Source organism: Ailuropoda melanoleuca, chromosome 12 (assembly GCF_002007445.2).
Source record: "Ailuropoda melanoleuca isolate Jingjing chromosome 12, ASM200744v2, whole genome shotgun sequence".
In the NCBI taxonomy this organism is placed as follows: domain Eukaryota; kingdom Metazoa; phylum Chordata; class Mammalia; order Carnivora; family Ursidae; genus Ailuropoda; species Ailuropoda melanoleuca.
Window position 1 is genome coordinate 18,230,988 of NC_048229.1, and position 25,639 is coordinate 18,256,626.

The 25,639-nt window shown below is 43.6% G+C and overlaps 1 protein-coding gene across 12 annotated transcripts in view; it reads right to left on the reverse strand.

Annotated features, from left to right (window-relative positions):
• DEPDC5 (DEP domain containing 5, GATOR1 subcomplex subunit) overlaps window positions 1-25,639 on the reverse strand; it is a 137,412-nt gene that overhangs the window by 64,908 nt on the left and 46,865 nt on the right. For 9 of the 12 annotated variants that reach the window (XM_019795621.2, XM_034638841.1, XM_034638840.1 and 6 more), the window contains exons 18-24: window positions 22,187-22,256; window positions 19,635-19,671; window positions 18,746-18,866; window positions 16,035-16,255; window positions 11,060-11,263; window positions 8,759-8,894; window positions 7,668-7,765 (exon numbers count right to left, since the gene is read on the reverse strand). In XM_019795621.2, coding sequence (XP_019651180.1) covers window positions 7,668-7,765; window positions 8,759-8,894; window positions 11,060-11,263; window positions 16,035-16,255; window positions 18,746-18,866; window positions 19,635-19,671; window positions 22,187-22,256 — 887 coding nt within the window. The remainder of the gene's footprint in view (window positions 1-7,667; window positions 7,766-8,758; window positions 8,895-11,059; window positions 11,264-16,034; window positions 16,256-18,745; window positions 18,867-19,634; window positions 19,672-22,186; window positions 22,257-25,639) is intronic. The other 3 variants (XM_034638843.1, XM_034638844.1, XM_034638842.1) reach the window with 1 other exon arrangement.

Sequence of the window (25,639 nt, forward strand, 5' to 3'; positions counted from 1 at the left end):
CCAGGCGCCCCTAAAATTAATAATTTTTAAAAATTTATTTGACAGAGAGACAGAGAGTGACAGTGCAATCAGGGACAGTGGCAGAGAGAGAGGTAGAAGCAGGCTCGTAGGGCTCGATCCCAGGACTCTGGGATCATGACCTGAGCAGAAGACAGATGCTTAACTGACTGAGCCACCCAGGTGCCCATAAAATTAATAAATTTTTAAAAATTTAAAAAGATGGCACTTGGCCAAACAATTTTAGAACTTCTTTTTTGGGGGCGCCTCGGCGGCTCAGTTGTTAAGCGTCTGCCTTCGGCTCAGGGCGTGATCCCAGGGTCCTGGGATCGAGCCCCACATCAGGCTCCTCTGCTGGGAGCCTGCTTCTCCCTCTCCCACTCCCCCTGCTTGTGTTCCCTCTCTCACTGGCTGTCTCTCTCTCTGTCAAATAAATAAATAAAATCTTAAAAAAAAAAAAAGAACTTCTTTTTTGGAACTGCCTTTAGATTTTTCTTTTTTTATTACTCGTATTAGAATAAGAAGATAAAACTTATTAAGTCAGACAAATATAGTGTTTCATTTTATTCAAACCACTGCTATGAGGCAGGTACGAGGTAGGTACTATTCCTTTTGTACAGACAAACTGAAGCTCAGAGAAGTGAATTAACTTAGGGAAGATCACACAGGAAATAGGGGAAAGCTGCATTCAGACTCTGCTCAACTCTACAGATGCTTCATTTCCTGAACTCTCCATCTGGGCCACCAGTTTTCGGCTATTGAAAATGTTAGCAGTTCTTTGTCAACAGCCAAAAGCCATCTGGAGCTAAATTTTCTGAAAACGCTATCTTGGCTGACAATATCCATCTTCATGCAAACACAAAGCATGGCTATTAAGAAGCAACGAGGTGGGAGGCACCTGGGTGGCTCAGTCAGCTAAATAAACGTCTGCGTTCGGCTCAGGTCGTGATCCCAGGGTCCTGAGATCAAGCTCTGAGTTGGGCTCCCTGCTCAGTGGGGAGCCTGCCTTTCCCTCTCCCTCTGACCTCGTGCTCGCAATCGCTCTCTCAAATAAATAAATAAAATATTAAAAAAAAAAAAAAAGAAGGAACGAGGTGGATTTTCTTGTTCAGCCTGAGAACTGGTATGAAGGCAACTGGTATAAATCCAGCCTTCTCAAAGCATTCTGAGCAATAGGAAATTATTAAATACATTACCTCACAGGTTTAGATGCTAAATTTTGTCATTAGAGCATTTTTTTTTTAAGAAAACCCAAATCCAGACTGGGTCTGTAAGAACTGAAATTCTTACACTAATAAAGGAACAGTTCAACTTATAACTGCGTGGGCAATTCTTTGAGCTCTAAGAGGCAAACCAGTAGGGATTCTCAGAGCAGCTCTGGCTTCCAGGCCAAAAGTAGAACTGCGCCATCTCTAACGGACAAAAGCACATTTAAGGCCACCAGCTTTTTTATACACACACACACACACACACATTTACTTTTTAAAAAACAGCAATGAAAAATATTTACAGAAAGATATCTTGTGCTCTTTAATGAGGCTCTTCATACACAGTTTTCTTGCAGTTCAAGCCCAACAAACTTCTGCTCCCACCACCTCTGCCTTTAAGATTTTATTTTCTGTCAAATGGACTGGCTATTGGCTATGACGGCCTCACAACTTGAGATGACTAAGGTGAGACCTCATGGTTAATCAGCTCTGCTCCAACCTAACATTTGTGAATGAGACCTCACTCTCAACATTCAAAGCTACATATTCAACTTGGGGAACAAATGCTGAAAATCGCCATCTTAGCTTTGTCTTTTGACATTTCTTCAGTCAAGAAATCTGAATTTTGGGGCACTTGGGTGGCTCAGTCAGTTGAGCATCCAACTCTTGATTTTGGCTGGGGTCATAATCTCAGGGTCATGGAATAGAGCCCCACATCATGCTTTGCGCTCAGCAGGGAGCCTGCTTAAGATTCTCTCTCTCCCTCTTTGTCTGCCCCTCAACCCACTTGTGCCCATGCACATGCTCGCTCTTGCTCTCAAAAATAAATAAATAAATAAATAAATAAATAAATCTGTCTTAAAAAAAAAAAAAAGGAAAAGAAGAAGTCTGAACATGTTCTTTGCTTGCTAACCTCAAGCCAAAATGGGTAATCAGTGTGGAGCCTTCGGGACTGGTCCTGGCTGACATCTAGAAGCCCATGCACGGGGCTAGTCATTTCTCCTCTCTAGGCTACAAAGATGGCACTTACCCACAAAAATCCCAACCTGGCCTGGGTGGATGACTCCGAGGCCCTTTTTTCCAGCCTCTGTGTTCTATGATTTACTTTTTACTTCAGCTCTCAGGCAGCCACATGTACCTAATACTCAATACAAATACCAAGTTGCAGATTCTGAGTCCCAATACCACAGGGAAAGAGAGCATGGCATCCAGTTGTTTTCTTTGTTTTCTTTTCCAAAATTATCTAGAGCACTTATCCCCAAAGAAGGTAACGACAGTGACTGGCAAGTCTTATAAATGGGTGCCCAGTTAAAGAAACAAGAGGGATAAAAATTATCTCCCCAGGGCGCCTGGGTGGCTCAGTCGGTTAAGCGTCTGCCTTCGGCTCAGGTCATGATTCCAGAGTCCTGGGATCAAGCCCTGTAGTGGGCTCTCAGCTCAGTGGAAAGTCTGCTTCTCTCCCTCCCTTTGCCACTCCCCCTGCTTGTGCTCACTTGCTTGCACTCTCCCCCTCCAAATAAATAAAGATCAAAAAAGAAAAAAAAAAAGACCATCTCCCCAATCTCATTGACCACCTGGTTCCTGCTGGGCAGCATGGTGAAAAACAAGTGAAGAGTACAGGTACAAGGCCCCAGCCAACAATGCTTGAAATGAAATTCTACAGGGCCAAGAGGGAAACCCACAGAGGCACCACTCCTGTGAATCGTGACTCGCATATGAATCATGTCCAAAGGCAAGAGAAAATCTGAGTCACGCTTGAGTGCCTGCAGATGGTGCAAACTGTCAAGCCCAGGAGGTGAAGGTGGGGTCACAGATGAGGTTCTCCTGTTTCTTTTCTATTTTTTAATGAATGAAAAGATAACTAGTTGTTTATTTAGACCCCACTTTGTCCCCAGATGAGAACCTACTGTGACAATTTTGCACTTAAGGAGCCCAATCTCTCTCTGCTCCTTACAACAACCCTGTGAGGCAGGCAGGCAGGTGAAGATCTTTATGTCCATTACGCAGATGATGAACCCGAGCATCAGCAAAGGTTGAAGGCTAAACTCTAAAGGCCACGAGGGACGGGGCTGGGGCACCCCCTCATCTATCATAATGTAGCAGAGGTCACGTGTTCAAACCGCACAGCAACCACTAAGCCCAGCTCCCTACAAGAGCGCTTCCCTTTCATCGTTGTTACCCTGCACAAATCTGCTTCAAACAGAATTACAAGTGAATAGCTAGCCAGAGCTCCCTGAGGTGAGGAGAACTGGTGTCTTAATCATTTTGTTTCTTCTCAGGCCTTAGCACAGTGCCTACAGTTCAATAAACATTTCTGGAATGGGTAAGAGTATAGTGAGTTTGAAGAAAGCAAACCGTATTCCATGAAGATTGAGGATGGCTTGAAAGGAAAGTCACTTCAAAAACAAGCAAGGCAGAAAAAGACTATCTAAGCCTTTGAGAAAAGGAATCCAGGTAATTGTTCAACAAGGTTATAAGACAGGGAAGAAAAGCACTCTTCAGTGGAGGGAAAGCTAACCTCAGAAAGCTTTTAGCATTCATTCAACTACCTGACATGTGCCAGGAACTGTTCTAAGTTTGAAGATACGGCCATGCATGAAACAATCCTTGCCTGTTGGAGCTTACAATAAAAAATACAAAATTTAAAGATCTAGTATGACAGGTGGTATTCTGGAGAAATAATAGGCAGGGAAGATTGATGGGGAGTGCCAGGGTAAAGAGTGGCAATTTGGGTAAGACCTAAAGGAAGGAATAGAACAAGCTGTGGGTAGGATGCCATATCATTTATCATCCCATCCAGGACACCTTTGAGAGTGAAAGGGGACACAATTAATAATTATACAGGACAATGAATTCAAACCAGGAGTGTCCTGGGCAAACTCAGACATGTGAACCTTACTCATAAAGCTCTTTGGTGTGAGGACAGAGCAGAGGGAAGAACAAGAGAAAGCACCTCAGATGCAGAGTGAGCCTGATACATTTGGGAAACACTTCGCTAAAGTGCGAGGGGAAAGCAGGAGATGAAGTCTGAGAGTAACAAAGGGTCACAAAAGGCAGGGGGCTCTGTCGGCTACTGTAACACCTTTGGCTTTTAATCTAAGTGCACTGGGAAGCCCCCAGAGGGTTTTGTGCACAGAAGTTTCATGATCTGACTTCTATTTTCAGAGGGTCACTCAGAACTGCTGCGCTAGAAATAAACTACATGAAAGGACAAAAGGAGGAAACTGAGAGACCAGTTAGTGGAATACTGGAACAATCCAAGCAAAAGATGAAGGTACCAGTGGAGGTGATGACATATGGAAAGATTCGAGATACATACTGACAGATCTGAGATTAACTGGTTATTGTACATGGTAATAAAAATTTGGATGATTTTTGCCTAATCCTTTCTGTGGCTGGCTAACATAACTGACCAGGAAGCACAAGATCAAAGATGGAATTCAATTCCTATGGGAGCCCAATGCTACAGCCTACCTCCTGATGACCCCCGACCCCTCTGAAAATACATGCTACTGGTCATAAAGGGACGGGGCAAACATAAGGATGATCCTAATTAACGCTCTCACCCTGACTAGAAAAAGAATCCAAGGAGCCCACATCTTCTCTAAGAAGCTACACATTCTAGAACATATTTATGTAATTGCGCACTTGCATACCAATTAAAGAGAATAATTTTGTGGGCTGTTCAAATGCTTCTCACATATGGCAGCTTGGTCGTGGAAGCACAAATTCATTTGTCAATAAATGTGCTAAACACTGTGAGGAGAAGATGAATAAAGATAAGCTCTTTCAGTCTAGTGCAGAGACAGACATAGAAACACCGGGATCATGATATGCCAAGTGGTACAATTGCGTTATGCATATGGAGCTCTGTGGAAACATGCCTACCATCTCCTGGGAAGAGAACCACCAGGGAGGGCTTCAAAGAGAAGGTATTGTTGGACTTGAATCATAAAGACTGAACTCATGTCTGCCAGGGAGAATGAGGGTTGAAGAGAGGGGAAAAGCATATTCTGCATGGGAACTACTCCTTGCAAAGGAGTAAGAGGACAAAGATCTTCAGAGCAGCCACAAGCAATGGCTGGAACGTAACATATGCACATCTCATAGTATACCCGACAATGGCAGTTCTCATTCACTGAGCATGCCAGGCACCATTCCAAGCATCTTATACATGGATTATCACATCAGATGATACAGATGATGAAAGTGAGACGCACAGAGGTTACCTGGCCTGAAGGCCTCACTGCTCATTAGAAGTGGAGTCAGGACTCACATCCTAAGAGTCTACAGCCTGAGTTCTTTCTCCACGCATGATGTGTGGAAGTGGTGGCAAATGAGGACATAAGGCAGGCAGGAGACAGGTAATGACCAGCGTTATAGGCCATGAACCACAGGAGCGTTTTATACGTGGGAAGGAGTGGCTGATCAAATTTGCATTTGGAACTATCTCCTTGGTGACAGTACAGAAGATGAATCACAGGGGACAGAACAGGAGCAGGAAGATCACTTAGAAGTCTGCTATCATAATCCTGGCCAGAAATGACAGGGGTCTGAACCAAAGCAGTGGCAGCTGAGAATGGAGGGGAGGGGCCAGAGTCAGAAGAAAGAGGGAACAGAAGATGAGGAGGGGATGGGGAAACCACAAGACATGATTTTCGTTGTCAGTACACTAAAGATGAGGTACTCGGGAGTCATCCAAGCAGAGAGGCCCATCAGGTGCATGCATCTATGGTGCAAGAGCCCAAGATGAGGAAGGCTGGACCAGGGATCCAGGTTGTAGCAGACACTTTTGCTGCATGCATGTGTGCCAGGGAATCTTTAACTCAGAGGACTCCGTGATGATGTCATTAGAGAATCTTCCACAACCATCCCCAAATAAGGATTCTTTGAAACTTCCTTTTTCCCTCAAAGTAGATTTCAAAATTCCAAAAGACTCATCTTCTGAGAAATCATCTGGTCTACCTTAGCTATCCCAGGCCCAGAACCACTCCAGGACTAGTTGGGGGTAAATCTTGGTGCTGTTACCACTGGAACGTAGAATCCCCCTGATTCAGGTCACCAGTAAAACTAGCTCAAACTGTAGTCCTGTCAGCCCCAGAGCAGCCCTCCTTGGTACAACCCACCCCAAACAGCCTGGGAAGTTCAAAGTCTGGGTTCCTATAAAATGGCCCCTTGGTTTAGCAAAATGGAAAGGATGCCTTTATGATATTCTGACGGCACTTTACAGGAGTCTGGCAGCCAAGTGACATTTTCAGAACCCTGAGCGCAGGCATAAAAAGTATCTTCTCCCCAAATTGTTATTCAGTTCATTTTCTCATTTAAAGAGAAAGAATAAAAGAAAGAAACAGAGAGAGAGAGAAAAGGAGGGAAGAAATGAATTATAATCCTTTAGGGATTCATTTACTACCAACTGCTTTTCAAGACTAAGCCACAGACCTCTAGAAATACTGCTGGATGAAGCAACCAACGAATGAAAGAACAGTTCATTAAGCAATCTCATACAACTTCACTTTCGCTATACCTTCTTTAAGCTAAGTTTTAGAAATGCAAGTTAGTTATAGAAAACTAAGACAGAGAAGAGCAGCTCCATTTCCACCCTGCCCCCCAAGTTTTAATGTTTTTCATACTCATGTTGAACAATAGCTGTCCTTTGAGGCTTTCCAAAATCTGCCCTCACCCACCCCAATTCCTGTTCCCCTACATCCTACCCTGAACAGTGTGATCGAAATGAGGAACAGCAGCCTGAGTCAGGGCATGTGGCCATGGGCTTAAGAGACTCAGGTAATATCTCTACACCTCTGGGCATTAAGTTGCCCCATGTGCAAAATATATTTAATAGCATATGCCCTCCTAGGATGATTGCATGACAGGGTAGATATACAAGTGCTTCCAGAAAGCATATAACCTGTATCAGTATAAGTTCATACTCTCCCCGCCTCCACCTAGAACCCTCACCGGCTAACCCTGTAGGTAACCAAATTCTATGCCTTCAAGTCTGAGGTGCATGCCCACTTCTTGAAGCAATGATGTCACCCTTCTCTTTTCTGATCTTACCACTCGAACCACACTGTTCCCCTCTGGGCCTCTCCTGATTGTTTTTATGCTGCTGGGTGAGCCCCCTACTCACAGAACTGGAAGCTCCTCCAGAGCAGAGGCTACTCCTGCTGTCCCTGGTGTTACCCTCCACAGCAAGCTCTTAAGTAGCCCTTGGTCATGACTCACTGAGACAGGCCAATGATGAATGCACCTTGACTAATGTGTTCTCAGCTAAAAACGTAACGTGCAGCCCATTTATAATTCCATGCATTATACAGCACTGCTTCTAAATAGGTCACCCAAAATCGTGGCTGAAATGATCCTAAAATACACTTGGCCCTGCTTTTCTGGTCCCCGTGTCTTTTCTAGATGTGAGCCTGCAACTCTGAGCATCCCAATTCTGTTACCTCTTGGATTGGTTACCTGCACCACTGTTGCTAAGCAGGCTGACAGAAAGCTCTTCTGTTCCACTGAAGTTCAAGAAGGACATGCTGTCACCAGGCTGGCGGGAAGTGCTGTGCCTGCAAAGAACAGAGCCCAGCCACCTGGCTTAATGCAGATCATCAACTCTTTCATCCTGCTCACCCTGTATCCCAGGAATTTTCATCAAAAACAGCTCTGAATATCTGGCCGCACAGGCTGGCAACAACTGGGAGCCATATCAGAGGCTACCAGGCTGCGGTGCTCGGTATGTGTGCCAGCTCTGGCCTCCTGCTTAACCTGCCCTGGCCCCCCAAAAACTGCTCTCCCACTGCCATATGGATGGCCTGCCCTTTCTTGTCCTAAGCCTCCCCAGCTCACACGAACAGGAGGATATGAGGTGACTGAAAAGAGGTACCAAGTTAAGCTGATAACGAGGGTCACGCCCTGCCCATATCTCATCCAACCCATGGCATGTCGAGGTGATTGACAAAAGGGCCAAAGACTGCCCTCTGCCAAGTATTTCCTAAAGCATCACAGGCACAGGGAGGCCAGCTGTCACCCCAGCTCATGTTTGTCAAGGCTTAAATGACTTTATTCCTGCACTGACTCTCTTGGATGCCTTGTAACGCATTCAGAACTTGATTTCAAAAGAACTGTTTCTATAAACGCAGGCCTTGATTTCCATTGCTTTTAGCATAAACAACTTATAAATTCAACAGTCGAATTTCTCAGTGATCAAAATGACAAAAGTCACAGACAGACTGCCTGAAACACGCAGCATGAACCACCTGTCTCAGCACTCGTTCTCAGCCTTGGCTGGGGTTTAGACGAAACTCATGCTTGAGGTTTACGCAGTGTGCTTTGAATGAAAGCTACAGCAGGGCCTGGATACATGTGTGGCAACAGTGTCAGGCTATTTGCTTTGCATTTGGCCCAGTGAAAGGAATGGCACTGACAATGGAAGGGCTTCATCTCATACTGTCCCTTCAAGTCTTAGAAACATAACATTTTGTCAGCAGACTCTTCTGCCATGGTCCTGGGTGCCAGGGAGTTTCTCAAGGTACCCTCTAGAGCCCTACGCACATCCTCACCTTCCAGCAGCTTCATGATACGCTAACTCCAGCAGCTCTGCAGAGGAGTGAGTTGGGTCCCTCTGCCCGCTGCCCTGCAGCTCCGCCATATTCTGTCGGGTCTGGTGATGGATCTGGATGGCCTCTCCGGATGGTCCTACCCAGACAAAGATCCACTGAGCATCATTCCCACCCAACAGCTAGTGCTTTGTACTTAGCTTTACTCTTCCTTCTTTCCAGCTGCCGGGACATGGGTGCTGGGAGAGACAGACAAGAGAGCACACCAAGGGGAACATTACACACATGACCCTCCAGCCTCTTAAAAGGACATCTCCTTTTCTGAGCAGGACTCATCCTTCTGTAGGGCCTCACATTTGTCACCCTGTTCACCCTAAGAATACGTTAGGAGCCTCTGTCTCATGCATGTCAAGCTGAGATGCTGTAGAGAAACACTGACATACAGGAGAAGAGGGCCCCTCCCAGGAGGGCTAACACAAACGAAACGACAAGGAACACATGAGTGAAACACCAATGACTCTGTTAATACATAAGACGGTGACAAGCGTGACTCTAAGCAGCAGAGGATGAGCAAGTGCAGAAAAGACATTGGGTGGGTGGGAGAGAAATCACCATTACTAAAATCTACTAAAAAAATGCTTCCCTGGGGTGCCTGGGTGGCACAGCGGTTCAGCGTCTGCCTTTGGCCCAGGGCGTGATCCCGGGGTCCTGGGATCGAGTCCCACATCAGGCTCCTTCCGCTATGAATGCTTCTTCCTCTCCCACTCCCCCTGCTTGTGTTCCCTCTCTAACTGGCTGTCTCTATCTCTGTCAAATAAATAAAATCTTTAAAAAAAAAAATGTTTCCCAGGGAAGGAGAAGCTTCAGAGGTGAGCGTTGAGCAAGGTTAGCAGGAACTGAAGGAGAGGGTACCTGGGCAGAAGAAATAAGGTGTGTGAAATCCCAAATGTGGAGGAGGCAAAAGACAAGCAGGAGACCACCAGACGAGCTTGGGGAAGAATAGAACCTCTGAGGATCTGAGGATGGGAGCGAGGAGATGCAAAGTTGGGGACCTGGGCAAAGAGGGCCTCAGCTATAAGGACTGGGCGGGTAGGAGGAGGAAACAGAGGAAGTGGGGCCAGACAGTTGTGTTTTAGCAAAGGGTGCCTGACGGCTGGGAGCAAGAAGAGCTGGAGATCACACAAGAAACATTAACAGTTCTCCCAAGAGAACTCGAAGGGAGCCCATGGGGATAACAATGTAGGGAAAGAGACACTGGAAAGAAACAAATCATGTGACTGATTATGGCAGGGAGAAGGGTTGGGCAAAGAGGAGTTTGGGAGTGACCCCCAATGACAGCCCAAACAACCAGATTCACTTCTTACTTATTTAACTTTTAACAACTAAAAGCAAGTGGAAAAGGAAATAACTAGACATTTGCAGGCATTCAGCAGGATTGCTTCCATGAAAAACCCCGGAGTTTCATGCATCTGTTCCTTCCCAGCCCAGTCAGAGCCCATTAAGCTGAAGTTTAATTTTAGCCACAGCTTTATAAAACCTTACTGTCATCCTCTGTAGGAGAGAACACAGATCAAAAAGGATGGGCTAGGAAAAACAGTGAATTTGAAGGAAAAAAAAGTTTTTTTTTAAGTTTTGATTGCTTTTGAACTTTATTTAAATGGAATCATACAGAATGTACTTTTTTATGTCGGGCTTCTTTCATTATGTTTGTAAATTTAAACATAGGTTTGGATGTGGTTGTAGTTCATTTTTATTTCTGTAGAGCATCTCATTATAAAAAATAGAACCCGCTTATTTTACCCTTTGGTTTTTTTCCAATTTATTTTAACTAAAAAAAACAAAAAACAAAAAAAAACGGTTCACCCATTTCTCAAAAAATGTTTTGTTTTTTTTTTCCAGTTGTCAGAGACTCCTGAGAGAACACAGAGTAACATAACTTCTGTGTAACCAAGACAATAATATCACTACCAGAGAGAGCTAGGAGTGGAAGGAAGGAACAAGAATGAGGGGCACTAGTCTTAAGAAAGAAAGCAGGTGACAAAGTACAGTCCTTTTCGAACAAAAATGAGAAGCCCTCAGGTTTACACAGCTCAGTAGTTACAAAGCCCTTTCCGAGTGTGTCCTCAAGGATTCTCACAAGAACTCCTGGAGAAAGCAGAATGGCCATGGTTAGACCCATCTCGTGGGTGGGGCACTGGACATGTACAGAAGTTGAGATACTTGAGCAAGGCCTCACGGCTGGTTAGTGACAAGGACCAGGACTAGCAACTCCCAGGCCAGGCTCCTTCCTGAGCAACAACTTACCCACAGGAAAAGTGTGCATCCAGCGCCTTCTGTTGGATGTGAGCTTCATGGGCATTCGTGAGGGGGCAAAGGGGTTAATCAGTGCCCGCTGGGGTGTGTATCCCCCGGGTCGAACATGCAGCATGGATTCCGCACTGCCTACGTGGAATCTTCCCGGCGCGCTAGAGTCTCGCTGTGGTGGCTCTATCATGTTCTCCAGCACATCTGTCAGTTATTGTGGAGGCACAAAGAGAAAGCACAGAGCTTCGGTGAGACCAGGACTAGGCAGGCAATCGGCCAAGCTGACTAGAATCTTGGACATCGTACATGTTAGGGAGTGGGAGAAATGAGTAAAATCACCAAACTATAATGAAATGAAACATTTGATTTACTTTTAAATACTTGGGAGATGGGCGCCTGGGTGGCTCAGTCAGTTAAGTGTCTGACTCTTGATTTCAGCTCAGGTCATGATCTCAGGGTCCTGAGACTGAGCCCTGTGTAGGGCTCAGTGCTGAGGGTGAAGCCTGCTTGGGATTCTCTCTTCCTCTCCCCTTACCCCTCCCCCATGCTCTCAAATAAATAAATAAATACTTGGGAGAAGGGGGTTCTGGTTCCTAAATTACTGGCCCAATGAAGCCACACCAAAACCTGATGGGGAGGACCACAAACTTTACACTTTAGGGTGAATGCAATGACTTGAGTTGTTTCCCTGGGAGATAGGGTGAGTATATTCTATATGTGGGAGGAAGAATAAAAATAGATATTTGGGGGCACCTGGGTGGCTCAGTCATTAAGCGTCTGTCTTCGGCTCTGGTCACATGATCCCAAGGTCTTGGGATCGAGCCCCACATCAGGCTCCCTGCTCAGCGGGAAGCCTGCTTCTCCCTCTCCCACTCCCCCTGCCTGTGTTCCCTCTCTTGCTGTGTCTCTCTGTCAATTAAATAAACAAAAGTCTTTAAATTAAAAAAAATAGATATTTGGTGCCTAGAAGGGCAGACCCTGGCAGAGGCAGCCAATGTGTAGGCACACGAGACTACGGCTCTTTTGTACTGGGGCTAAATAACTTCGTTCCACCCCTTGCACTGTTGATGGGAATGTGAACTGGTGCAGCCACTGTGGAAAAGAGTACAGAAGTTCCTCAAAAAATTAAAAATAGAATTACCCTATGATCTAGTAATCGCACTACCAAGTATTTACCCAAAGAAAACAAAAACACTAACTCAAAGAGATACATGCACCCCTATATTTATAGCAGGATTATTTACAATAGCCAAATTATGGAAGCAGCCCAAGCATCCATCAACAGATCAATGGAAAAAGCTGGGGTATATACATATAATGGTATATTATTCAGCCATGAAAAAGAATGAAATCTTGCCATTTGCAAAGACCTGGATGGAGCTAGAGAATACTACACTAAGCAAAATAAGTCAGTCAGAGAAACACAAATACCATGTGATTTCACTCATATGTGGAATTTAGGAAACAAAACAAATGAGCCAAGGAGAAAGAGAGAGAGAAACAAACCAAGAAACAGACTCTCAACTACAGAGAACAAACTGATAGCTACCAGAGGGGAGGTGGGTAGGGGGATGGGGACTAAGGAGTGCACCTATTATCATGAGCAATGGATGACATATGGAATTGTTGAATCACTATATTATATACCTGAAACTAATGTAACACTGTATGTTAACTACACTGGATATAATAAAACAAAACATAATAAAATACATGACTTTGTTCCAGCCAACAGAACACAGGTGGAAGTGACATGCTCCAATTGAAGGCCTAGACCACAAGTATCTCCACTCATGATATCCATTCTCTTTTCCCCTACTGTGCCTAACTTTGGAGACTAGTGCTAATGATCGTGTTATCCCAGAATGGAAGGAGCCTGGGGACCTAATGAGTGGGTGGGTCAGAACCTCCTCCCACTGAGTCAGTGACCTGGACATAAGTAAGCAATCAAATGCCACTGTGTTTAAAAAAAAAAAAAAAATTCTTGGGAGAAAAGAATGAAGAAATGGATGCATCCAGTGTTGACCTGGCAAGGAGGTGGCATGATATTTGGGCTCAACCTGTCCTCCATCCAATGGCAGACAGGTCCCTATTATAGAGATGGAGACCACAGGCTACATAACCTAAGTGGATCAGAGAGCTAAAACCCACAACCAGCTCCACTGGTGTGCAGCCCATATTCACTAAGCAATCACCCACATTAGAAAGTGGGTCCAAGGGGGAATGAACCATGAGACTGTGGACTCTGCGAAACAAACTGAGGGCTTCAGAGGGGAGGGGGGTGGGGGATTGGGATAGGCCGGTGTTGGGTATTAAGGAGGGCACATATCGCATGGTGCACTGGGTGTTATACGCAAATAATGAATCATGGAACATTGCATCAAAAACGGGGGATGTACTGTATGGTGACTAATATAACAAAATAAAAATTATAAAAAAAAAAAAAAGTGGGTCCAAGAGATGCAAATTCCATGGCATCAAGGAATCTGTCTTGTCCACCAATATTTAGCCAATGCCTACCAAAGAGCCTGGTATATAGTAATAGTTAATTCCTCAAAGCTGATTTGCATGCAAGAAGAGAACATTCAGATCTCTGTGCAAGCTGTATTTTTCACTGTTAGTTAATGAACTGATGCTCCGGTTTACCAAATAAAAAAGAATATGGTCTAGTTAGTTATCATGAAAATAAAAGGAGAAAACCCAATTTAAAAAAAGGTAAGTTCACACAGATAAAGGACTGGTATCCAAGATCTACAAAGAACTTCTCAANTGTTTTGAAAAGGATGAGAAATAGGACTAAGGGATAAAGTGGGTCAAATATACGTGTAGAGGAAAGGGGAAATATTTTCTGTGTTATGTTGGGTAGGTAAATAGATAAGACCCCCTAAACATAGCAGAGAAACAGTAAAATAAGGGCCTATAGATTGTATTGCCTTACAATATTCCAGTGAATTTGTTTTGGCTTTCTCAATAAACTCCCAAATATCACTAAAGAACATCAAAATCAATGATAATTTTTAAGAAAACTCTTTTCAAAGTTACTTTCAAAGCTATTTTCAAAGCTACAATGTTATTTCCTCAGAGATCTGGCTTTTAGAGTAACAAAGGTTTTGAAAGAATTAATGTTTAGTTTAATTTAGCTTTTGTTACAGACCCTACGAAGAATATTTTCAGCAGGGGTGCCTGGGTGGCGCAGTCGTTAAGCATCTGCCTTCAGCTCAGGGCGTGATCCCGGCGTTCTGGGATCGAGCCCCACATCAGGCTTCTCCACTAGGAGCCTGCTTCTTCCTCTCCCACTCCCCCTGCTTGTGTTCCCTCTCTCGCTGGCTGTCTCTCTCTGTCAAATAAATAAATAAAATCTTAAAAAAAAAAAAAAAAGAATATTTTCAGCAAAATGGGAGTAACTGTCTATGCAAACTTAGAAATTTCCAGAAAGTGGGAAAAAGCTAACCTAGAAAATTTCAAATGTATTCAAATTCCTTTGAATGCTAAAACTAATTAATATAGGTGACACAGGTTATATACTATAGTCATGTAATTAGTATCTATTCCTTTCTCTTTCAGCATTTACTTTTTACACTTTGAGCCAGTTAAAAAACAAATGCACTTTTTACTGTGGTCAAAAATTTTCCTAGGCCTTTGGCACAGTATATATGGTGTTGGAGCTGATGCCTTCCCCTTCAACGTCCCAGGGCATGGAAAACACTCCTCACCCTTCAGGAATCCTTCCAGGAGGGCAAAAGGGGGTAGCTGTGTGTATACAACATTCCTAAGTCAGTGATCGAAAGTCAGAAGGGCTATGCTTCCGTCTACAGAACATCCTTGAAATTAACAAAATTATAGAGAAAGCGAATCATTAGTGAGAGTGTGTGGCTATCAAGGGGTAGCACAAGAGAGCCTTGTGGTGATGAATAGTTTGGTATCTTAATGATGATGATGATCATAAATAAATAAAGCTACACATGTGGTAAAACTGCCTAAGGGGTTCCTGGCTGGCTCAGTTCGTAGAGCATATGGCTCTTCATCTCCAAGTCATGAGTTCAAGACCCATGTTGGGCATGGTGCTTACTTAAAAAAAAAAAAAGTGCATAGAAATACACATGCACAAATGAGTAGATGTTAAGCAGGTGAAATCTGAATAAGCTCTGTGGTTTGTACCACTGTCAGTTTCCTGGGTTTGACGTTGTCTACAGTTACACAACATGTCTCCATGGGGAGAATGAACGAAAGGTACATAGGACCTCCCTGTGTGTGTGTGTGCATGTGTAATTTGCAATTTTCCATGAATCCACAATTATTCAAAATAAAAAGTTTTTTAAAAAGTCAGGAGGGGCCTGTAGACTCCAGCTGCAGGTGCTGTTGGATGGCAGAAGAAGATCCAGAAAAAGCAGCACCTGTGCTCCTTAGTGCAACCCAGGTTAGCAGGTAACGGCGAGGAGAAATCTTAAAGTAGAATATGGGGCCAAGGCTGTTTTAGGGATGGCACAAATGGGGATGATAACTACACAGGGGAGCCTGGGTGGCTCAGTCAGTTAAGCGTCCACCTTCAGCTCAGGGCATGATCTCAGGGTCCTGGGATTGAGCCCCATGTTAGCCTCCCTGCTCAACGGCGAATCCGCTTCTCCCTCTGCCTCTGTGTGCTCTCTCTCGCTCGTTCTCTCTCAAGTAAATACAGTCTTTAAAAAAATAAAAAAATTTTTAAAAAGGAAATAAGCAAACACCTTTGACTCTAGGCCTAAGAAAAGCTCTACATTAACATAAGGAAAGGTATATAGTTACAATGAAGGGGATAAAGGTGTTAGAGGCACATATATACAGCTCAAGTGACTTATACTCATTGCACTGGCACGGAAATAATTAAGATGTAGGACTTACACCCCACACCTGGTCACATCCTGCCCCCCGCCAACCCCTGCTACAGGAAGGGAGCTGTCCCTATCTGTCCCCAGCTGTGCCCGTGCTTCAGCTCTCTGACCTCGAGTGCTGGTGTAGCCCAAGGAGCTGCTGACTTCATACTGGTGTAGGTGGGGGTGTGGGATCATCAGGATGTTGGCGCTCCTGCCCAGGGAGCTGTCGTCAGAAGCCTGGCTCCTCACTTCCTCAGTGGGCAGTGCACGGCTGGGCAGAGAAGGACTGGATGAGACGTCACAGGAGCTGGCGCTCTTTCGACTGTGACTCTCCCGCTCTCGCACAGACCTGACAGGTGAGAGACAATGAGTTACCAACAAGCAAGTGATGCTGCCCCACCCAGAACTAAAACACCAAAACCTGTCGCCAGCCCAGGCTACTCAGGAAACCACCAACAAAAGTCCCCAATGTGATCTATGAGAGGGAAATAATGTGGGAGGTATTCTGCCTTGACCAGCTTGAGACACTGTGGACACTGTGTAAGAACTGAGTTTTCAAACGGCCCAAGTCCTGGGGTCAGAGCTGTAAAGCAGCGACTGCTCCAGCCTGACCCTACTTGATCCCCACTGATCCATCTCATATCACCGAAAACGGGACAACTAAACAGGATAGGATATGAAGCAGGAGAAAATACACAGTGCCACCTCAAGAGTCTTCCTGTGTGAAAAACTGAGCCTAAATCTAATCAAGCCTCTGGAGGTAACTGCTAGTTTACAGGAAATCCAGAAGAGAGGATAAGTTAAACATTATAACATAACAATCAGCCAAATGAAGAAAGCAACACAACCTACAGTCACAGAAAAAAGATATTCCACTCAAATGCAACGTCTGCATCTTCTTTAGATCCCAATTCAAACCAACCAACTGTAAAAACACATTTTTGAAACAATTGGGAAATCTGAATATAGACTAGCTATTAGAAGATATTAAAGAATTAGTGTTAATTTTGGTACTTGTGATTATTTATTCTTATCTGTTAGAGACATACACTATAGTATTTACAGGTTTAAAAAAAGGATTTGTGGGGTGCCTGGGTGGCACAGCGGTTGAGCGTCTGCCTTCGGCTCAGGGCATGATCCCGGCGTTATGGGATCGAGCCCCACATCAGGCTCCTCTGCTATGAGCCTGCTTCTTCCTCTCCCACTCCCCCTGCTTGTGTTCCCTCTCTCGCTGGCTGTCTCTATCTCTGTCAAATAAGTAAATAAAATCTTTAAAAAAAATAAAAAAGGATTTGTTTTAGAATACTCAAGCAAAATGTAAAATGTAGGGAAAGTAATGAAATGAGTCTGACAAGACACGGATCACTCTTCATTATACTACTCTATTTGAGCATGTTCGAACGTCTCCTTAATAAAGGTTTAAAAAGCAGTATACCCTTATTAAAACATAAAACTCCCTAAGGGGGAAATCTCTGGAAGCAGTAGGAGAAGGATCAAAAGGGGAGATGTCCAAAGGGGAGATAAAAATTCAGAATGGAAAAGTTAGCAACTATAGATTGGGTTTCCCCTCTGGCATCAGTGCTGTTCTCTTTCCGCCTGGAAGGATTTTGTCTTCAGTCAGAGCTTAAACAGCCTGAAAATAGATCCCCTGGGCTGACCCTATATACATTATTGCAACAGTAAATATCTGGAGACCAGTGTAAGCTCAGTCCTGTGCAGGGGACAGAGCACCAATTAAAACATGGTCTGCTCCCTCAAGGAACACATAACCTGGGTCTCTGAAATACCAAGTCTTGCCACCTTTGATTAGAGAAAAGAAAACCAGGGGCGCCTGGGTGGCTCAGTTGTTAAGCATCTGCCTTCGGCTCAGGGCATGATCCTGGTGTTCTGGGATCGAGCCCCACATCAGGCTCCTCCACCAGGAGCCTGCTTCTTCCTCTCCCACTCCCCCTGCTTGTGTTCCCTCTCTCGCTGGTTGTCTCTCTCTGTCAAATAATTAAAATCTTAAAAAAAAAAAAAAAAAGGAAAAAAGAAAACCAGGATCTTGGACCATGAAAGCATTTTTAAATACTCCAAAGGAAAGCACTACCGAGCCCCTAAGCAGCATCTATGCACAGGACAGCTGCAGTTAACGGCACTAAATGTTCTCAACATTTAGGATATGTTTTGTCTGAGCTCTAAATGTTTTCGTCTTAGGATGGGATGAGGAAAAATGACAGAAAACAATCATGTGGCCATTATAAGCTCATTTATCAATGTGAAGGGATGCATATTTTTCCAATCATTGTGCTTAAATAAACTTGCATATTTAAGAAGTCTGGAAAATGGACTCAGGGTATTTGGTCCACTGAGGGGGGGAAGCCCTGGGATAGGGATTTTTTTTGTTGTTTTTACATAATACTCAGAAATGAATATATTGGTAAATCTAACTACATCACAGTTAAAGACTATCATATGACCAAACACCATGGAGCAAATTTAAAAAGCAATTAAGGAAAGTCTCTTGCCTTCCGGGAATAAAAAACCCAAAAGAAACTGTGGGCCATAGGATCTATATTAGTGGCAGCCCAGTGAGAAGATTGTAGAATCTGTGAATTGTTTCTCTTGGTTAGAAAAAGCGGAACACTATTTGGGGAAAATACTTCCTGCAAATATAGCTAACAAAATGTGTGGGCCAGAGAACCTGGAAAGAGAATCCCCAATGATCTACATGGTATAGCTTCCATTGGCTAATTTTAATTTAAAACGTTTTCAGGGTTGCCTCATGAAGGTCCCTACAGGCCCTCAGGTTTTCCCAAGCAATTTTTATATACACCCCAAAGTCAATCTGGCAAAAAACCTGCAGGTGGCGAGGCGCTGAGCCCGGGACGGGCCTGGCAGCCTGAACACTTGGGCGTCGTAGGCATCATAATCTACTTGGATGGGAAGGGCGTTCTCAGATTCTTTCGGAGTCCCAAGAGCTGAAATGCATAAATCACACGAATTGTCATTAAAACACATTTCAACCAGATGCCTTCAGAGGGCCTTCGTCAAAATCTGCAAGGCACAGATGATCACCATCAGGTCCCCCTGAGAAAAGTGGGATAATAACCCATTCATCAGGTTGTTGAAATTAAATGACTTACATATCAAAATGATACAGAAAATAATTCTAGCACTAGGGTACCCGGGTGGCTCAATCAGTTAAGCATCCGACTCTTGATTTTGGCTCAGATCACGATCTCACAGTCATGAGATCGAGCCCCGCATCAGGCTCCTGGCTCAATGTAGAGTCTACTTTAGATTCTCTCCCTTTCCCCCATCCCCGCACGCATGTGCTCGTTCACTCTCAATCTCTCTCTCTCAAAATAAATAAATAAATAAATCTTAAAACAAAAAAAAAAAAGAAAATGGTACGGCACTAAATAAAGGGAAGGTTTTTGTAGTAATTCATTATTCTATGATCCCACTTTAAAAAGATCATCTTAATATGTAGTACAGTTAGTACTTTAACATTTTCTACTCAATCCCTACAACTGACCTATGGAAAAGAAAAACAAGGTTTGTTTCTTTCATCCGTTTTGGAGCTGATGGGACAAAAATATACAAAGTGGTTAAAGGACCTTCCAAAGGGAACTCAAGTATCCCAACTTGACTGTGAACTGTTTATGCGACCTCACATAATTTTGTTGCCTCGGCTTAGCTGACTCTTTCTAAAAGGGATGAAAGGAGGTCACAAAAATACTCACATGTATCACGGCCATTTTTTGCTTTCTCAGAGGCAGGCTGTAAAATTAAATAGATAATTAATCATTCCCTCCTCTGCCAGAATAGAGCCTATCACAAGGCACGATATGTAGATGGCTGCTCCCCAGAGAAGGGACCATGCCTTACCCCTCACTGTGACTGATGGAAAGGCAGGTGGGAACACTTGAGGCCCACCTACCTCAGTGTCAGGCCCTAGTAGGCCCATCTCACACCTTGGTCACCCTCAAAACTCTATCCGACAGGGACATGCACCCCACCTTCAGGTGAGGATACTCAATTCTACAGAGAAAAGGGGACTTGCTCAAAGTCATACAGTTAGCAGGTGGCAGAGCCAAAATCCAAGTCCAGCCCTTCATGCTCTTGGTCAGTCCACTGGCATGTATGTCCTACCATGGATAGCTTCTACCTGACCCCAAACCCTGCATGCATGCTTCCCCCTTCACCATGGTACTCTCACTGGTCTGCCTACACCTGCAAGAGGTCAGCACTCAGTGGATCACCCAGTTTGCCAAGATGGCATACAGAGGTAGAGAGAAAATGAAAAGAGGGGCGCCTGGGTGGCACAGTCGTTAAGCATCTGCCTTTGGCTCAGGGCATGATCCCAGCGTTCTGGGATCGAGTCCCACATCAGGCTCCTCCGCTAGGAGCCTGCTTCTTCCTCTCTCACTCCCCCTGCTTGTGTTCCCTCTCTCACTGGCTGTCTCTCTCTGTCAAATAAATAAATAAAATCTTTTAAAAAAAAATGAAAAGAGCTTTCTTTTTCCCCCAAATAAAACTTTTCAGGACCCTTTAAACTTTCATAACAATACTGATTCTTTCTCTTTTTTTTTTTAAAGATTTTATTTATTTGACAGAGAGAGACAGCGAGAGAGGGAACACAAGCAATGGGAGTGTGAGAGGAAGAAGCAGGCTTCCTGCCGAGCAGGGAACCTGATGTGGGGCTCGATCCCAGGACCCTGAGATCGTGACCTGAGTGGAAGGCAGACGCTTAATGGCTGAGCCACCCAGGCGCCCCAATACTCATTCTTTCTTCTTCAAAATGATCATGTTGCAGGGGCGCCTGAGTAGCTCAGTTGGTTAGGCGTCCACCTCTTGATTTCAGCTCAGGTCATGATCTCAGGGTCGTAAGATCAAGTCCCACGTCAGGCTCTGCGCTCAGCAGGGAGTCTGCAAGAGATTCTCTCTCCCTCTGCCCCTCCCCCTGCTCATACGCTCGTTCTTGCTCTCTCAAATAAATAAATAAATCTTAAAAAAATAAAAAAAGACAAAATGATCATGTTGCAGAGAAGTTCCTCTGTGTGCCACTTTGCCCAGAAGGTCTGTGATGAAGGCATAATACCTCAGAGGTCAGGAAGCAGCCCTTTCTGGGCAGAGTCCCTTCTCCCAGCACTTCAGTACTTGGCATGGCCTATTTTAGGAGTCCTCGGAGTCCTCAAAATTAATACTTTCCTTATTAAACAAGTAACATTAACCCCATCCCCCCAAAAAATGAAGAAATGGCCCTGATACTACTAACACAGCCACAAAGGGACAGCTTTCAGAGTTCAGCTCTGCTAGAAAACAGGCAGATGGGAAAGAGCACCCTGGTATGCCACCTACATACCTAACAGTCTGTTTTTCTCTTCATATAACATCAAAAACACCCTTTAAGAGTCTTAAAATTGGCATTTTTATAAATGCCACGAATATATTCCATCAAGTGGCTATCCCATGGTTTATTTAGTCATTTTCCTATTATTTTCAACTTCCCACTGTTATAAATAATGCAGGGTCAAGACCTTATTTGCATTCAATATCCTCAGTTATTTCCTTAGACCACATGGCCAAAAATGGAATTATCTGATCAAGTGGCATGAACATTTGCACTGCTTGATACACAGAGCCGAACTGCTTTTCATAAGTATGATACACCAACCAGGTACTCGAGTACCAATTTCACCACTTTTTCCAGGACTTGATATAATTATTTTGTTTTAAGCCTATTTAGTAAGCAGGGGCTCCTGGCTGGCTCTGTCCACAGAGCATGTGACTCTTGATCTCGGGGTTGTAAGTTTGAGCCCCACGTTGGGTGTAGCAATTACTTAAAAAAAATATCTTTAAAAAATAAAGTAAAATAAAATAAACCCATTTGGTGAGCAAAAAAATAATCCTAGTCTTGTTTGAATTTGCATTTTTTTACTGCTAAGATTTGATCTTTTCATATTTCCCCTTTGCTGCAATGCATGCCCATGTCTTTGTCCTCAAAGATATATAAAAGGTTCTAGTATCTAAATAAACCAGTCATATCGTAACAAAAATAATTCTTTCATTATTAAGGAACTAAAAATAATTGTCATACTTTTCCCAAAGATATTCCTTTCAGTCTAGGGGTTTGCTTTGTTATTGATGTATTTAATGTGGAAAATCATAAAGTTCTAAGACAAATACCTTCAATTTAATAATGACCGTGGGGGAGAAGGGCGTATCTTGGGGCCAAAATAACCATGTTGGTGTGTGACAGTCCCTAAAGGCTCTGCAGGTTGGTGACACCTACCTTCTTTCCTGCCAGTTTTATTCGCGGGGTGAAACTGTTACAAAAGAGCTGGCTTTTGGACGTATAGAAACTGTGAAAGAAAAAATGGTCATTAATCTAAGCCTCTTTCATTTTAAACTTCATGACACGGTTAAAACCCCAGCCATGGATTAGCCCTCTCATGACTGCCTATGTCTCAGGTTTCACTGATTCCCCCAATTCTAACTTGCTCTGTAATTACTATAAAACATTAAATATGGTTTTAATTATTGTTCTTTTATTCTCTATAAACAGTTTCACACTAGCCCTGATTCCTAACTGGATGAGAATCTCCTCCCTGTGACAGGGATTAAATCTATTTATACCATGATACTTTTGCATCTTGGTACTTGCTGGGCCCAACTCATGGGTTGAATAGCATTTGGCAAGCAAGAATAACTCAGGCAAGGGAAGAAAAAAGTGGTCTCAAGAAAAGATGGCACAGGGATGGCTCAGTCCATTAAACATCTGACTCTTTATCTTAGCTCATGTCTCAGTCTCAGGGTTGTGAGTTCAAGCCCTGCATTGGGCTCCACCCTGGCTGTGGAGCCTACTTAAGAGGAGAGGAAAAAAAAGAAAAAGAAAAGAAAAGAAGGCACAAACCATCAAATTTCTATACCTTTGAAAAATTATATCTTAATGCAGTCATGTCAGGCACAAAAGAAAACTGGGAGACCAAACTGGCCCTGGATATACTGACTGAATGAGTGAATAGGCTGCACAGCCTTTTCCATTTCTCAGGGATGTTTCTGCATTCTCTTTTATCTATAATTAGCTTATGGGAAAGATGTTTTGAATACTAACCAATCCCCACCTTCCATAACTCTGATCATAAGCAAAATAAAAAAAGGCAGTATCAATAGCTAACCAGTGGACTGTAGGGCAATCCTGGCAACTGACACTTTATGTGCACAAGAACGTAAGAATACTAACTGCAGTCAGACCTTGAATCCAACCAACCTCTGGCACTTGGCCCCTCGGAGTGGTTCCAAGGAAAGTACCATGCAGAGGATGCTGCTCTCCTGACGGATATTAATTACAAAAGATCTGAGTGGAAGTGATGAATCACTAAATTCTACTCCTGAAACCAATATTACACTATATGTTAACTAACCAGAATTTAAATAAAATTTTGAAAAAATATAAATAAATAAAAATAAAAAGATTTGTGTGGCAGAGTGATGTGAGCCAGACGAACGGGTCTCTATTAGATTTATCCACATGAAGTTCCTGTGTTTGAAGGTCAAAACCAGTCTATTACCACAATTTCAAATGGTTTAAACCAAGAGCTTCAGCTTTGCCATGAACTTGCTGTTCAACCCTTGCAAGCCACTTTCCTGTCCGGAACGCAGGTTCCTCACCAATACAGTGTGATTGGAGGGTCTCTGTGATCTCTAAAACAGACTCCAGGGATAGTCTGTGATATCCCCCAAATCCCAGTTTTATAACTCTTATATATCTGCTATTAATTTACTTTTTAGATCAATGCTCATTACTAACTAATAATACTTCCAGAGTGAAATTTTTCACAGAAGACAATTTGATTATGCTTCAGGTAAGCTCTCCGGCCTTGTGGGATGCTTTTGAAGGGGCTCGTGGACAGGATGAGTACAACGGCCTCTATGAGCAGCCGTGCATCTCAGGCCACGAGCCCTCTTTGCTCCTGTCCCTGCGCAGCTCAAGCAAACAAGGCTCACAAGGAGAAGTGAAAAGCAGGCCTCGGGCCATCCCAGCTCTCAGATTCTGAAGCCCCACCTGTGTGAATCTATCGTCCATCTTAAATGGCATCAGAGAGCTAATTCGGCATGAAAAATAAAGTGATGAATCAGGAAACCTTCAAGTTATTATTAATTAAAATTTGAGGAAATTACAGTGCTTAAATTCATATATTTTTGTGTGCTACAGCTACTCTGTCCTTTAATTATTTCCTAAACTAAACATAAAACCATGAAATACGGTGTATAATTAAACGGTAGCTGTTTCCTTATGGGCAAAAGAATCTGAATGTCTATTCAAAGATTACAAAGCCAAAACTAATTAGAGGGCTGACAAAAAAGAAGATACATTGCTCTCTGAAATAAGTGAAAAAAAACAAAAAAGTTCAAAATACTATTTTACTTGAACCAAATTTTTAAAATGACATAAACACAGGATGAGGAAGATTCTGAAGGCATCCTCTTGGGAAGCAGGCACTTCTTCTTAAAGTGACTTTGTTAAGCAATGCATGACAACATACAGAACTGCGCATCACTGAACAGTGACACATACACGTACGTAACGGAATCACATGGATGACCAGCCAGAGAGTCTCTCACTGGGCTGAGAAGGGAGAGGCATACTCAGAACAGGATAATTACTGGGTGACCAGACCATCCTTACACAGCTGGCCAAAGCGCTATTCCTTCTTAGTTCTTCACCTATGAATGATTACAGCTGACCGAGAGCAACTACCATACAAGGGCAACATGGCCCATAACAAAGGTAAAGGAAAAACTACAAGGCCGAAATCAGCATTTGTGATGAATTTTCAAGCTCATCTCCAGCAAAGATTTGCAACTAAATAGAAGACATAATTAAAGGTTCTGTTTAGCTTGGGGCACAGCCAAGCAGTCTTCTGCCCCTCCTGGAGTGCCAGCTTAAAACAGACAACCCAGAGTAGGGCAGAATGCTCTAGAAGCACTAAAGAGAAAGTGGCTATTGGCTCTCCAGGACAGCACAGGAAGAACTCACAGAAGACAGATGTTGGGGCCGGGCATTAGAGGATAAATAGGCATCTGTGGGAAGAGGGCAGGTGGAGAGACCCTCTCGGTGGAAAGGCTCAGAAGAGGGAGAAGTGTGCATCTGCTATGCAGAATACAAGAGGCCAAGAGGTGGGAGAGGAGGCCTCAGACGTCAAATACCTTCGTCTTCATCAAACTGGTGTGAGGAATCAGAGAAAAAGAGCAACAGGATTTAGTTTTCATGAAATGACTCTGGTAAACAGGTAGAGCAGCGACTGACAGATGCTGGTCCCCAGACCCCTGGGGTTCCTTGGTGGGACATGAAGACCTACTACATGAGGACACAGAGGAACACTAATACTTTTTCACTACTGTATATTTGGTTGCAAGTAAGACTTACACTTAAAAAATAAGAGGGGAGGGCCTATTGCTTAAGAAAAAAAATTATTAGAAAGGAAAGAAAACCACTAGTCTAAAGAACTGATTCTCAATGAGGGGAGTGAGGAACGAAGGGGGATTGTGCCATCCAGGAGGCATGTGGCAATACAGCAGCTTTTTTATTTTTTTGATTTTGTTGTTTTTTTAGTCTAAATGATCTCCCTCCCCAGTTTCCAATGGTTTCAACTGCATTTTAAGACTGCAGGCATTTTTAAAAATCATAAAACATTAAAAAGTAATAGCCCAAGGCTTTTCACTTTCGGCAGGTTTGAGGATA